The following is a 16596-nucleotide window of genomic DNA, read 5'->3' on the forward strand; positions in this document are numbered from 1 at the left end:
AATCCGGTAATCTGAGTTTCATTTTAAACAACATGTAAAGTGAAATAATCTGGATTTACTTTTAGATGGAAAGAAATTCTGAATTATCTTTTATTTTAATATGGGGTGCAGGTATACAGGCGGACCAACACTGCTTTGAAACAGTTTGAATGAGTTTTTTCAGTCTGTTATTGTATGTATCATGAGTCATGACGTCATAAATCTGTCCCTATGGGTGGTTATGTTTCACGTTGGTCAGAGAGACCTTTCCTGTATAGGTGATTCTTGGTCAGACTAAGATGCAAACTGAACCAGACTTTTATGTTGATAGTCAAAAGTCTGGCTATGAGAGGTTAGATGCCCCTAATGTATGACATAAGTATAACATTCACACTGCATAATTAGCACATCATAATGTGCATTTTCATTTTTCTATGTACAACACGTCAAGTGGAATGCATGATAAAGTTTACCATACACTCTCAGAAAACCTTGTACTTTTAGGGGCACAACAGCAGTACCCTTAAAAGGATTTCTTTGTACCTTTTTTACACCTAAAAGGTTCATAGTAGTACCTTATGGTAATATGCACCATTTACAAAGGTACAAAAATGTCATTTTAAGGATACTGCCCCAAAAAGCTGTTGGTACAGCGTCAATGCATAAATAATCATTAATAATTATATTAATTATTGGTTAATAATCATAGCACTTGATGACCTTTCTTTGATTTGGCCCTCCATGCCATATCACAAAAGGGAGGAAACCCCTTTTTTTGCTTTATTTATTTTTTATTTATTTTTAGTTTGCATTGAAATGTAGAGAGTACAAGTGAATTCAATTAAAAAACTAAATTTTAATATAATATAGTTGGATATAATGCAGCATTTACTTTTGGCCCGCATCCCTCAATCAAGTTAAATTTTTGGCCCTTCATAAAGTGTTTTGACACCTCAAGCTGTAGACAATTCAAGCATAAATGGAATACCTCAATTATTATATTTCAGAGTTTTAATGTTCTCTAATAAAACACTAGTTGTTGAGGAATTAAGAAATATTTTGTTTACACATTTTTATGTGGTTTTTATTTTTAAGGTTTTAATAAAGTTAGATCATTTAAAAATAAATTTAAATCGTCCTGAGGCAACCTATAGTGGACTCCGACCCCCTGATTGAGAACCACTGTTATAAAGTAGACATACCAATTATCATATGTGACTGTATCATTGAATTGTAGGCAGGCTCAAATTATTATTGGCGTCTCCGAAGTAATTAATCACACAACACTAATGATCCCAATCATAGAATGCTAAGATATTATTGTCATCTCATTTCTCACCTTAACCTTGCATTGGCAAATTGTTAACACAATTGCACCCAGTCAAAGCCAGTAATGTCCTGTGATCAATTTCCATTAGAAGCACCTTCAGATTTCTGCTGTCTGGATCTGATGTGATTTCTACAAAACATCACCTTGTTATTCTCAGGTATGCCTGTCATGTGTAAATGGGGTTAATGGTAAATTTGAATGATTTGTTTGATTAAATTATTAGTTTATATTGTAACAGTTCAAAGGATTTTCACCTTCATGGTGTCTCTTTGATGCCAGTTTTAGACATTCTTTTGAAATTCATGAATCTTTCAGAATCATGATGATAGCCCAATAATATGTAATATAACATTTTCCTTTGTGCTTTCTTCTGTTCATATGCTGACGAAATGGTGAATTTTTAAGGGCATTTATTCGAGATATTAAGGTCTTTATTACTTATCGTGGTGTGTATGACACTGGCTAGGTTTAAATACTCCATTGCTGACTCAGGAACAATAATAATCCAGTAATATGTATAAAATTGTGTTTCATTTCCTTAAGCAGCAGTTCTGCATCACTCACAGCAGATCTCATTAGTGAGAAAGCTGAGATCCAGCAGTTAAGCTGCAGATCAGCACTGACAAACTGTCTCATAAAATCATGTATTAGGACTGCACCTGTTATGGGTTTTTTATTATTAGAAAATGTATAAATAATACTGGGGTCTTTTGGTTTCAGTAACGAGGTAGGATCGTGTGAGGATAAACAATAAATCCAAACTGTGCACAAGTAGGCCTATGGCATGAACTCAGAAGCTCAGGTTAAGCATTTTCAATATAAGCTGGGAATATGTTTGGGATATTTAAGAAAATGTTATATTCTATTACTATTCCATATTGTAACAACGTTTCTCTCATTCGTGATGCAAGGTCTCTTGTGTTTGTTCATTTATTTTGAATTACATTTATTTGAAATTATTAGCCTAAATACAATCAAACTTTGAATACCCAGACAAGAATTTCCAGTGGATGCAACATCAAGATAATAAAATATATGGAGACAATATCCATTCCTCCATTCGTTTTTCCAAACCTTTGTCCTGTATGGTCACGGGGATGCAGGAGCCTAGGAGACAAGTTGAGTTGTTAATTATTGTGTGTATACTGACACCTAGTGGATATATTGGAGCAGTAGTCAAAACCAGACAACCGGTTGAACAAGTTAGTCATCTATTCTTTTTTTCTTTAAGACTGGTCATAACTTTTTATGTCAGTTACATTTGAAGTTTTGAAAAGTAAGACTGATTACCGCTTGACTTGGCCAGTCTTACATAGCTATGTTTATACAACTGTTCTTTAAAAGGTAATATGGTGACTAAAATGAAGGTTTACGTTTATTCCAAAAATCTCAAATTTGTCATATTAGTACATGCTATTGTATGTTGCTTGCATAGCAATGCTATGCCATGTAATATCTCAAAATAGATGACTAAGGGAGGAGCATGGGGTTACACGTTATGGTGTGCTGTGTGGGTCAGTTTGTCAGAAGTTTTCATATGAGACCATATATTTTTTGATTGTGATGATATATGAACTTGTCTGTTAAGACAGAGGAAATTCAATTTATAATTTCTGATATCGCTCTATGAAATTCCTGTATTCTACGCTAGCTGATGGATTAAATTCTTCACTTCAGAAAAAATATTTACTGTAAAACAGTCAAACAGACCTCTGGTAAATGCAATTTGCAATGTTGAATCCAACACGTGTTGTTTACTGCAATGATGTTATATACTACTGTATACTGCAATGGCATTGTTGACAGTCAAAGTGTTAGCTGAGAATAGATAAATGACCAGTAAAAAAACACAAGACAAGTCATTTAATGTTACTTAGATATATTTCTACATTTCCTATGAAAAAAACGGAGATTTAATCATTATTTGGGGGGAAAAAACAACTTTGGCTGTAACCGGACCTGAGCTTACCTTAGTCCTTATTGCTCAAATTAGTGTCACATTACTAAAATGTATAGCCTAATAGGAACGATTTTAGAATATGACTTCCCAGTTCAATTTCATGTTGGTTCAGTATTTTATATTATTTATTTATTAACTGTTAATTGTGGAAATTAATTGTGTTTTCTAACATATTTAAAATCCCCAACAAGGCAAAATCTGTATTATCATATGAAATGGTTCGCCAAATTTGTATTAATTATTTACTAATTAATGGGGGGGGGGCAACTTTTTAGATTGTTTCCAGATGATATTCAGCACCTACTCTCACTAAATCAGCCACACTGGTTTTAATTGTTTAGCAACAATTAACGTCCACTAGATGGAGATAATATGAAAATATGGCCAGGCCACCTTCTTCCATTGCTCCGTGCTCCAGTTCTGATGCTCACGTACCCACTGTTGGCACTTTTCGGCGGTGGACAGAGGTCAGCATGGGCACCCTGACTGGTCTGTGGCTAATCTATGCAGCCCCAAACGCAACAATCTGCTGTGCACTGTGTATACTGACACCTTTCTATCAGAACCAGCAATAACTTCTTGAGCAATTTGAGCTACAGTAGCTCGTCTGTTTGATCGGACCACACGAGCCAGCCTTCGCTCCTCACATGGTATCAAATGAGCCTTGGCCACCCATGACCCTGTCGCCGATTCACCACTATTCCTTCCTTTTTTTTTTTTTTTTGCCATACAATTATTTTATTTAAAATAAGAATGTGAGGGAATTCAAAATGATTTACTAACTGGGAGACCAGGGACAGTTGTAACACTTGCAATTTTTAGCACTACATCAAAAACCATTTATACTGGAATAACCAATTTATTATATCATAAACTTCAGTCTGTCAACTGCTGAAACAATGTATTTAAGTGGTTTTATGAAATAGGCTATGTACAGGTTGCAAAATTTATTTTAATACAGTCTCTCCACTGTTGGTTGTAACACAGGGACAGTTGTAACATGTCTAAAATATACATAATGAATCAATCATATACTCAAAATGGAAAATATTATTCATCAGTCATGGTATTGTGACTATTCATTTCATGTTTTTAAGTAACGATTACCTTTTTTTCATACTACATGACAAAAAAGAGGTGAAATCGTCAAATTATAATGCAAGAAAATGATTTAATGAGTAGAACACCTAAAAAAAGTTTAAACATGAACTCAAACATTCTCAACAACAGAGAAAGGGTGGGGCGGGGGGCTCGGTAGGCCTAGTCCAAGTCACAGTTGTGGCAAGTGTAAAAATTACATCACGGTTGTGGCGGTCTTAAAGAAGATATTTGGAAGAATGTTTGTAACCAAGCAGATCTCGGCAGCCACTGACTACCATGGTTGAAAAAATACTATGGTAGTCAATGGCTGCCGAGATCTGCTTGGTTACAAACACTCTTCCAAATATCTTCCTTTGTGCTCAGCAGAAGAAATACATTTATACAGGTTTGGAACAACTTGAGGGTGACTAAATGATGTAAATGTTATCAATGTAAATGTAAATGTAATCAATATGATCTTCCACTTTGTACCGTGATGACATTTTACATTTAATTTGCAATGCACAGTGCACATTTTACTTTTAATTTGCACATTAAAGGGAAACTATGCAGTTTTTTTTTAGCTTGATTAGTTTTTAAAATATAAATGAAACTTGGTTGGTGATACTGGGACAGTTGTAACGGGGTGTTACAACCGTCCCAGTATCACCAACCATTAGGTGTTTCCATATTTTGATTACCGACAACCGGGACACTCGGCCCGGCAATGAGATACTCAAATGATACTCGAAGTTTACTCAAAGATTCCTTATTAATTTCAATACATTTAAAGTATGCCCCCTCTGTATGGATAGAAAATTGTTATATTAGGGCCAGGACCGGAATTGAAAACAGGACATGTCCTGGGAAAACAGGAAGTTTGGTCACCCTACCAACCATGTTTTCATCTCATGTGTGCTAGCTTGACTGCTCTATGTTTAGCTTACAAAACAGTGATTCTAATAATACTTGTTTGAATCCATAGACAATTGATCTTATAACAGCATCCAAAAAATTACATCAGAAAGAAAAGTAATTTTTTTTAGCTCAAAAACAACCTTTTGTAGATAACTCCGTCAGGAAGTTTCAAATGTGGCTCCTTTTTTGGCAAGAATGGAGGGAAACTAACTGAGCGTATAAGCACAGTGAGTGGCATCACTCTAGGTTGTTTCTGATAGGAGAAATTCAAGGTGTTACAACCGTCCCATGTTACAATTGTCCCTGGTCTCCCTACTACCTCTACACTATTAGTGAAACAAAATAACTTCCTCCCTTCCCTTGTACATCTGTACATGCTAAATAGGCCAAAATAGGTAATTTGTTAAAGCGCAATCTGTATCTTTAATTAAGGCTGAACTGTGATTTCTGAATTAATATGCAATAAATTGCTATATTTAAAAAAATATTTTATTTTGGTTCTCATTGGTGCAGTTCTAAAATTGGTTGCTAAAATATAAAAACTTGTTATTTAAAACACCACAAGGTGGCATGAGAGGTTTCAGAGGAGTTCCCACCCACACCCTCAGATACTGTGATTCATGCTCTGTTCATCCAGATCACTAACTGGACTGAGAAATTCACACAGAGAGAAAGACACTCACTGTTTTTCTTCCATGGATTCCTAAAACAGGGAGGTGTAAATGACTAACCGCTACAAATTTGCACCATGGCAATATTATGAATTCCCAGGATGCCTAGGCTTGGCCTTGGGATGATGCACTGCATGAATGGAACCATAAGGATGCAACACTGATTTAAAGCAGCACTTGAATAGAGACAGTTCTGTCTGACATGGATTCTACTGGTCTAGAAACGTCTGGATTTACACATCACCAAGCAAAGAAGAACTTTGAATGTCTTATTGAGAAGATATGTGAGTGATGTCAGAATATTACATTTAAATTATTAAATATCCTGAGTCAAAAAAGTTGTCATATTTGATAAACATGTATATTAGAGTATAGTATATAGCTACAGTAATATAAATTATTAAAACTGACATTTTTGATGCCATTACTACAAAAAGAGCTTTGTGTATTTCTTGTTGACTCTAAATAATGTCTTTATAAATATATTAAAATATATGTAAATATGTATATGTTCTGTTTCTAAAGTGCAATTATGCAAAATATTATTGCATAGGTTTGTTTATATTATTAGGTAAAATGTGAAAAAGGTACAAACGAATCAGGTGAGTTTAACCAAACCAAGACATACAATAGCTAAGTTGCTTTCTCTCGAATACATAATTTTGTCTCTCATTTTGTTTCACATGAATATAATCACAAAATGCACACACTCCAGTGGCCAGTTCCGAAGTGTATTTGTAAGGATGTGTACACCTGGAAAGTTTAGTCATATGTAGAATGAATTAATGAAACATTTGCTTTTCTTACTGTATACACCCAAAGCGCTTTACAGGATCAGTGGGTCTCCTCACCCACCACCAGTGTGCAGCATCCATTTGGATGATGCGACAGCAGCCACAGTACAGCAGCACTAGTGCCCTCACCACACACCAGCTGTAGGTGGAGATGAGAGAGAGTGATAGAGCCCAATTCAAAGGATGGGGATTATTAGGAGGTCATGGTTGATAAGGGTCAATAGAGGAAATTTGGCCAGGACACTGAATACACCCCTATTCTTTGCGAGAAGTGGATTTTTAATGACGGCAGAGAGTCAGGACCTCGGTTTAACATCTCATCTGAAGGACGGGCTGAGTGTCCCCATCACTACAGGGGCGTTAGGACCCACACAGACCACAGGGTAAGCACCTCCTGCTAGCCTCACTAACACCTCAGCAACAGTTTTCCCAGGGGATCTCCTATCCAGGTACTGACCAGGCTCAACTCTGCTTAGCTTCAGTAGGCAACCAGTCTTAGGCTAAAGGGTGATATGGCAGTCATATCGAGCACGGTTTTGGCAAGCGCCTGGATCTCTGGCCACACACTGTACAGTATGTGGGCTTGCGGTAATATGTTAGTATACTGGAGTAGTTTTACTATTAAAGGTTAGAAGTGTCACTATAGATCACTGACAGCCATATTAACAGGATGTGAGAAGTAAGAGGACAGTGATCTTTCTAACAAGATCAGAGACAATCCCTGGGTGGAACATAGTTCATTTAAAGCCTGCTTGTTAGCACAAAGATTTACTTTTTTCCTCACTGCAGTGCTGTTGATCCAACCATTGCTCTGACTGTAATTATACTTATGTTATATAATCATACTAAACAATCTGTAATTGTTAATGATTAATAATAATAATGATACTTTTAAAAATGCTCTTTTGTTAGCCCTTGATATCTGCTTGTGGACCTAACTTTTAATAGTGCAAATGGTAGAATTAATTTAGACTTCTGAACTCTATTGATCTCTAATTCCCCTTCATTGACCTGCATGCAAAATCAATGTGCTCTAAATGTGTGCTCACACAAACCATGATTAACACATCCACTATTCATGGTTTCAATGTTGTCTGATAGTTACACTTTTATCCAGTAATAAATAAAATGACACTGACATCTAATGCACTGGACTGCCTCTTTATTAAGACATTACATAAGGCAAATGTACATGAAGAATCATTAGCCAGCCGAATCATTTAGACATGATGAACCTTTGATGGCTCTCATGAGAACCCATGTAAGGCATGTCTTTCTCTTTTTAAAATTATTATTATTAAAATCCAATTAGTTTTTATCATACTTAGTGACACCCTTATGCCCTAACCTCATTAAAGTTCATGAAAAATGACAATGACTAAGCCTCTTGAACCAATATAAACTTTGTATTTTTTGCAAATTATCACTTACAGCCCCTGAAACACTCAATACTGAAGAAAACTTAAACTGTAGAACAGAAAATCCCAAACCAGGGCCCGTGGGCCAAAGTTTGCCAGTGATGACCTTTGATATGGCCCTCCATGCCATATCACAAAAGGGGGGAAACATACCATTGAAGCATATCTTTTTTGTTGTTGTTGTTGTTGCTTTATTTATTTATTATTTATTTTTAGTTTGCATTGAAATGTAGAGAGTACAAGTGAACTTGATTAAAAATCGAATATTTTAATATAATATAGTTGGATATAATGCAGCATTTACTTTTTTTTTTCATTTGGTTTAATTTTTATCCCTTCATAAAGAGTTTTAACACATCAAGCTGTAGACAATACAAGCATAAATGAAAATAAAAAACCCCCAGCCAATCAGCTGAGCTTAGCAAATAATTAAAATGTTAATTTAAGTTGATGAATAAATAAGATAATTTGTTTAACTGCTCTTCGGTCATTTCTGACCGGAAAATTTTCTGTTTTGAAATTTAAAAAATCACTGCTTCATCGGAATGATATGAAACTTGGTGATTTTTCTAGCATTAGTTATGTAAACACAAAAAAAATTGGGGTCATGATTCGAGCATGCTAATTGGTCATTCATAAATGACCGACCAGGAAATTAATGGGAAATCGGCAAAAACACAAACATTCTCTGAATATTTGTGTGTACAATCTACAAATCGGCCACGATGCTGAAAAAAAGTACACAGTAAAGAGTAAAGCAGTAAAGGGGTGACACTCTAAATCATCAAGAGTGTGATATTGACACATCCACTCACACACAACACACACACACCTATGAAAAACTGAACCACATTTTGAATTTTTAAAAATCACAGCTTCATCAGAATGTTATGAAACTTGGTGACTTTTCTAGCATTAGGTATGTAAACACACAAAAAATGGGTGATTCGAGCATGCTAAGTGGTCGTAAAAAAAATACGGTCAAAAATTACCACCATAGGAAATGAATGGGAAATCTGCAAAAACAAATTCACAGAAAAAAAAATCACTATTTCTAACAATAACAACAACAACAAAAAATCTAAAACTTTATAATAAATAGTCTTTGAGATTTTTTAAATATATATTCAAATCCATCAACAACAAAAAAAAAAAACATGAAATGTGTTCAAAAGAGAACTAGGGAATTCTCAAGCCTCTCCATATAGAGACCTTTAGTGATTACACCCATGGTTGCATGATTTCTTAAATAATTCCAAAAGAGGGCGCTAATCTGCCTTCAAAAAAAATATTTTGAAGGCCTAGTCTCTATTTTAACCTGAAATACTGCAATATTTTTTTATTAATTTTTTTATACAATTTTCAATGGCAAAAATAGACCATAATTATTGCATAAATACTAAAAAATACCATCAAATAATCTCAAAATACAAAATTAAAAAGAAAAAAAATATTATTGAAGAAAAATGATTTGCATTGGTTTTACTGGGGTGGAGGAAGTTTAATTTGTAGGTGTCCGGTCACTTATGACCGGGAAGACAACCAATGCAACCCCTAAATGAAGAGCACCAGAGGGTTAAACAGTTTCATCTGTTCTCTTCTTTTCAAAGATGCAGCTTACTGTCAACAAGCTGTTTTTAGTTCATCAGGCAAGTGTCATCTTGTATTCTGCTCAAATTTGGTCACGGTGTCTGTCTCACCACATTGTATACTGTATATATAGCGTCCACCTTTATGCAGGTTAATGCTTGTTGGAAATGAATCATGCATAGACCACAGCAGGAAAAAAAATTTGATTCACATCCAACTTCCTTATATCTTCATGATCCAAGGATTCATTTTCAGTCATGCTCCCTGATTCTAATTTCACTCTAGAAGTTTCCAAAACTACTCGCCTCAGAATTGATCATCTTCATATGTGCTTGTCTCCCATGAACTTTGTCTCTTGTTTCTCCTGACACCTCATCATGATAGTGTGTCCTTCCCTGATACTTCCTCTCCCTACTTCCTGCTCATTGCACTTTGGGAAGCACCCATGTCTTATTTAGACAGGCAGAGTGTTTTATCTTAAAAAAAAGAACTGACCAAATGAACACACAATATGCAGTGCGAGACCAGAACAGGGCTTGAGTGGCCAGTGAGTATAGCAGGTCACACAGTTTGTCACTGGTGCTCATGACTGACAAGTCTAACTCTAAAAGTTGTGAGATATCAACTCTTCTTTCTGATAGTTCGAGAAAAAAACACCAAAACTGAAACACTTTCACTGTTTCCTGTTCTAGCACTGTTAGCTTTTGTGCATATTTCCCTAAGTGTGACTTTTTTAGGCTTCTAACAGCTACCTAAATGCAATTTAGGAGATACTAATTACTTTTGACTTTAAATTGTCTATTTTGACAGCAAATCTCTGAACTGAAATGTTTTAAAAGTTATCGTTTATGGTGCAGTCAGATCACCTCATGAAATGGTGATGTTAAAATCACTATATTCAGTCAGTAGCTAAAAATAGCTTTCAATATGTAAATTTCAAAGTTCAATATCTCTTGAGCTTGCCATTTCTTTTCTAAGAGGACTTTGTGATTTTGATTATCTGTACGACAAAACTCTCTTGATAAATAACACTAACGCACATTTGTCTTACAAACTTTTTAGTGGAATAACTGAACTTAAGAGTCTAAGGTGATAGTGGCGTTCGACCACTGGTACTTTCATGTTAACTTCACTTTCAAATGAAGTCAATTATCTTGAATAATTTCCAAATAAACCTTTAATATACATGCTATATACACATGTTGGATTTCCATGTTTTATGGGGACATTTCATAGACATGATGTTTATACTGTACAAACTGTATATTTAACCTGACCCTACACCTACCAATCACAGAAAACATTCTGCATTTTTACATTAAAAAAAAATTAAGATCACTATTAACTAGTTGATCACTATTAACTAGTTACTCATTAGCATGCATATTACTAGGATATTGGCTGTTTATTAGTACTTATAAAGCACATGTTAATGCCTTATTCTGAATACCTAAATTTAAAAACTACTACTACCTTACTATTAATAAGCAGTAAATTAGTTTATTGAGGCAAGTCATAGTTAATAGCAAATGTGTTCCCCATACTTAAGAGTTATCAAAAAAACATCACTTAATATGATTTATAAGCTGTTTTGGGACCAAAAATGTCCCCACAAAGACAAGGATTTCGGATATTGCCATCTTTATGGGAACATGGTGTCATTAGGACCACACACACACTATATAAACGAGAGCAACGTGGCCTAAAGAAATATGAATATAAATGAAAGAATTCACACAGTCAATTTTATTTAACATAATATATACCAGATCTTGGAGTCTTAAAGGCCTGAATAATTTACAATGATGTACATTTACTTTTGACAGGCTGATGAAAAACACGAACTGCATCTCAAGATAATGCTGGTTCAATTATTCTTGCCCATACAGCTCCAACATTAAAAACTTATGAAAAGTCATGAAAGGAATAAAAGAAAAAAAAAAAAAAAAAAAAAAGAACTCACAAAATAAATTTCGGTTTATTGTCGCACAACAAATTTCACACATACATCAAACAGGCCACAAATAGATAGCAATTTAATGGACAAGAAAGAAAAGAAAATTCTTTTATTTTGGACTTGCCCTCTCATACAGTCCAACTACGTATGATACAACTGATGTACATACACAAAGTTACTGGAATGCTTTGAATTAAAGTTTTTTTTTTTGTATGGTTTTCTGTCATTTTCCGTTTCTTTTTTTTGCTTAGTTTTTTACAAGTTTCTTTTGAGATAACATGACATGGTCAAACCACAAGTAAAATCTATTTCATAGAGAAGCATCAACTTCAAAGCACCGTTTGGTAACCAGAGATCACTGTCAAAAATGGCTGACCTCCTAACAATATGTACAAAAATATAAAATGTAAATAAAAATACAAACAAATTTTTCCTTTTAAAGTATTTTGTAAGAAGGTAGAGCTTTGAAGTCTTGGTTGTTTCTACAAAATCTGCAGTTAGGTGTGTGTACACGGATGCTGGACTCTATACTTGATGATGACCATGTTTTTTGCCTCCCCCAGTGGACAAGTTCAGGAAAGGAGGGATGAGAAGATTTCCAGCAGAGTAGCTTCTTACACATCAGTCTTTTGCTTCTTAGTTTCAACATCATCCTGAAAAATGTGGCCAGACAGAGTTAAAATATTGCAGTTATGAGGTCAGATTCATAAACTTTTCTTAGCTGAGGATTTCAATGACACGAAACGAAAACTTGCCTCATCCTCGTCATCTTCAGCTGCTCTTTTTCCTGCGCCACCCTCAGCCTCATCATCTTCATCATCATCATCACCTATAATGTAGTTCATTCTTAGTAAAGCAACTTTGTTTGTATGCTTTGGTTGTCAACATCATTCTCACCACTCTTATTCAATTAGCATACTTAAGGCCTTACCTTCCCCATCATCTTCTTCATCCTCTTCTTCAGCCACATCATCATCTTCCTCATCTACTTCATTTTCTGGATCACCATTCTCGTCGTTTTCCTAAAAAAATTAAAATAAATTATGGTTTAATATTACAAGCAGTACTGATGTTGTGGGCACTAAATAAAGAAAGATGTGGAAACTTACAGCATCTCCATTAGCAGGGACATCCTTTCCATTTTCTGCCTCCTCAACCAGTTTCTTTTCTTTAAGGTTCTAAATTAAGAAAAAATATTCTCAATTTCACTTCAGTTCAGTTACTTATCTAGACCAGTGGCGAATTCAAATCCTCATTTATTCATGAAACGTGCTTTCATTTCATATTTGAAACGAGACACTTTCACACTCTTTATTAATTGGACGCCTGTCTCTTCAATCCCCGCCTGGTTTAAAGACCATATTTGAGGTGTTGTAATTTGATACGTCGATGGCGTTACCGCCAATGCGCGCTGTAGTTCAGTTTATATTCCACCTCGTTGCTCTTGATAAAGACACGCCCGCTAAAAAACTACAACCCCCACATTACAATTAGTGAATATTTTAACTCAGCCAATAAGAACGCGAACTTGACCAAAGAGAGGCAGGACCGATAAGCCTCAGAGAAAGAGAGTGAATGAGAGAAAGAGATAGAAGAGAAAGAGAAAGATGGGGGGAACAATAGCGTTGTGCATTTGAGCCTTCAACAATTCGTTTTTCGAGCACTATAATGTTGTTCCCTCGAGAATGACCATTATTCTTAAAATAAGCCGTTTTACGTATAAAATTATTTAACACTCGTTTAAAAACGCAGACTTTTCATCTCTCTGGGTGCCATAGGATGTGCTTACATGCAGCAGCTCGCTCGTATTAATAAATTTAGGTCATAATCCTCAGCTTTTAAGCCGGTTAGCGTCTACATCACGCCTGCAACGCCTTCTCCCACCGTCACCATTTCATGCCGCTTTGTACCACCACTGAGCGTCAGGGAGCCATACATGAATAATGAACATATGCCACTATAGTACAGGATAATACTGACCCATATATCGATCAAACAAACAAACAGCGTGGGCAGTAAGTAAGCGGAAATCAACTCCGTTTTTCGTAAGCAAACTTAAGAAACGCAGGCTTATCAAGGACTAGGACGGAAAAAAACCCAACAAAGGACAAACGGGTCAGAAATGTTGTGCCCACAGCTGGTAGGCGAGTCCAGCGATCCTTAGCTATATGACATCAGCAGAGATTGAGCACAACACGCTTGATAAATCCGGCGGAAAACGATCGTTTAGATTTGATACACTGTACGGGGCCGTTCACACAGCACACGTTCTCGCGCTCACAGGCAGCTAGACGGAGCGCAACGGAATGGAACGGAGCGTAGGGGTCTCGAGATGCGTTTTTAAAAGTTGAACGGAACCACTGCACCTTAAAAACGCGGCGCTCATGGATGGAACGGTAGAATAACAGCGAGAAACAACCCTCAAGACGTCGGTCTAGTATACGTTTACATTTATAAACAATGAAAAAACAGAGCTGCCTGCACGGATGTCCCTTAACTTCGGTTTTCGCGCTCACCTCCCGAGCAGACCGCGCGCTACAAGAGCAGCTCATTCAATCAGCCAGACTGCAGCATCCGCAGCGGGGCTTCGCGGGATAAGTTTATACACTAACTCACATAGATCATTGAAGCAATCCCATATTTCGATAGCCGGTGATACAATCGAAACAGTTTCTCTTTGCACTGAAAGAGAGAACTCTTTTCTTTCATCTTTCATGAGAAATTATCACCCATCCCGACACTTCCTCTATATAAAGTACAAGGCAGGTAAACTATAGCCAAATAAAGCCCATATCTTAAGTAATTTGATCAATAATGTATGATGAACTCTCAATTTCACTAGAAAAAGGTGAATTACAACCAGAACTTGACAGAACTTAAAAAGCAACGCGACCTAACGCTCGGCAAAGTCCCATTAAATAAACAGTAAATCTGAGGCATGTTGGCTCTGGTGTTAACAATGTATTCTAAGATCAAATTGCGTTTTCGTTACACTTGTAACATTGGTCAAACATGAAGTAGACGCATTCAAACATCAAGGCAAACGTGCTTTATTCACAGTGGCATCATGAATCGTGAGAGCTGCAGTAACTTGTGTGACAGATCGGGCTGCGGGCTGACGAATCACCGCGTCTCGCGGACGGTACGAGGCACCTTCAATAACTGAGTCTATACGAGGTAATGAAGAAACTTGTGCAACAAACCATATAAGCAGAGTACATAGTGTTTACGATTATCTGCGTCCACCCCTCTCACTATCTTTTTCAAAGAGGAACCGAAAAACCGCCTGCATAAACAAAGAACCCGCGCAGAATCTGAACAAAAAGCCTTTTAGTTGCGAATGTCTCCGTAAAGAAGCCCAACTTCAGAGCACCTAAGTTAACGTTTTACAATCCACGAAGTCCTCAAAGTGTCAGTGAGCGGTCAAAACACTGACAGAATTTGCAAATAGTGATCCAGTAATGCTGTATACCGATTTGCATGCCAAAATTCATATTTCATAAATGCTCGTTTATTCAAATGAATAAAAACGCAGCATCTCTACAAATCATGGTATAACTTAAGTTGCATTACCTTGGCGGAGACTTCCGAGCTGGTATCGACTTTTGTGTCAGCCATTTTTCCTAAATGTTAAGAATATTATGGGGTCTCGGAACAAAATAATATAAAGAGAAATACGAGATGTTTATAATAAAAAAAAGACTATTAAGCGTCTGTAGCGAGCTCACACGGCGGCAGAGCCGTTAATATAGAAGAATAGGCGGAGCTTGGAGGCGGGCGCTTTTCAGTGATTGGCCAGTGAGGAAAAAGCTCAGCTCCTCTGATTGGTCACAATGGAACAATAGACAGCATTTCTACAAAGTCAGACTCCGCCTCCAAACCAACCTCTGGCTCATTTATGTGTGGAATAACTGTCGATCCATACTATCCTGGTCAATCTCCCCTTGATGGATGGCCTAGATGGGCTCAGCACTATTATATATATATATATATATATATATATATATATATATATATATATATATATATATATATATATATATATATATATATATATATATATATATATATATATATATATATATATATATATATATTAGTATTTAAGACATTAATACTGCCCTGAAATCTATAATGGTCTAACCAAGTCTGCAGTTTGCATTATTCTAATAAATGTTTTTTTCCCCCCTCCTTATGGTTACATTTACATGTCATTACACAAACTTTGACCACGTCGTTACTCGTGCCATCACCTCACCATAAACAATCTTTTGTCAATTTCTCTGAAAGGTGTCTTGTAAACTATCCATCAGTGATACGCGCATTTAATTGATATGCAAGCGTTGAAGTTAAGGAGTACTACTGCGGACCTCGAAGTCACCTTATTTGTTTTAGGTGGCGCATAAACTTTTGCTCTATCTGACAGAAAGGTCACGCTCAATGAATATAATATTGCGGCAGTTAGTGGACGCCCTCACTGGTGAAACCTGCTCAACATTTGAGTGACAGTTCTCAAACCCCGCCTCTTTACCGATATTTAGCCTACACTGGGTATGTAAAATACCATCCTGTGTGATCTATGAGATCAGTTATTTAGACATCATATAGGAAGGAAGAACGCCAAATAATATGCTGCCATGTCTAATTATTAGAGTAAGACAACAATCACAGTCGCGATTTTTTTAAGATGCTTGACCGAGATCTTTCTTATTCTTATTGGCAAACACGAATTGTTTGGCGGGCTAGTGAAGGATAACAAATATGCTCATCAGACTAAGCGCTTTATAAACATTACGAGTGATGTTTTGATATTTCAAGCAATTTAAAATCTGCACGCTGCAGGGAAAATGTAAAGGTGTACCTCTGTACCTCACCAACATGGCCGATTGAAATACCGTA

At 36.1% G+C, this 16596-nt stretch overlaps 1 protein-coding gene across 1 annotated transcript; it reads right to left on the minus strand.

The window, feature by feature from the left end:
- Window positions 1-11468: 11468 nt before the first annotated feature.
- ptmaa (prothymosin alpha a) lies at window positions 11469-15459 on the minus strand. Its single transcript, XM_079840789.1, has 5 exons — window positions 15271-15459; window positions 12807-12875; window positions 12629-12719; window positions 12453-12526; window positions 11469-12350 (listed from the first exon to the last, which is right to left on the minus strand). The coding sequence occupies exons 1-5, from the start codon at window positions 15313-15315 to the stop codon at window positions 12312-12314; spliced, it is 318 nt and encodes a 105-aa protein (XP_079696915.1). The 5' UTR covers window positions 15316-15459; the 3' UTR covers window positions 11469-12311.
- Between the last annotated feature and the right edge of the window lie 1137 nt (window positions 15460-16596).

This window comes from Gobio gobio, assembly GCF_949357685.1.
Source record: "Gobio gobio genome assembly, chromosome: 17".
Taxonomy (NCBI): Eukaryota; Metazoa; Chordata; class Actinopteri; order Cypriniformes; family Gobionidae; genus Gobio; species Gobio gobio.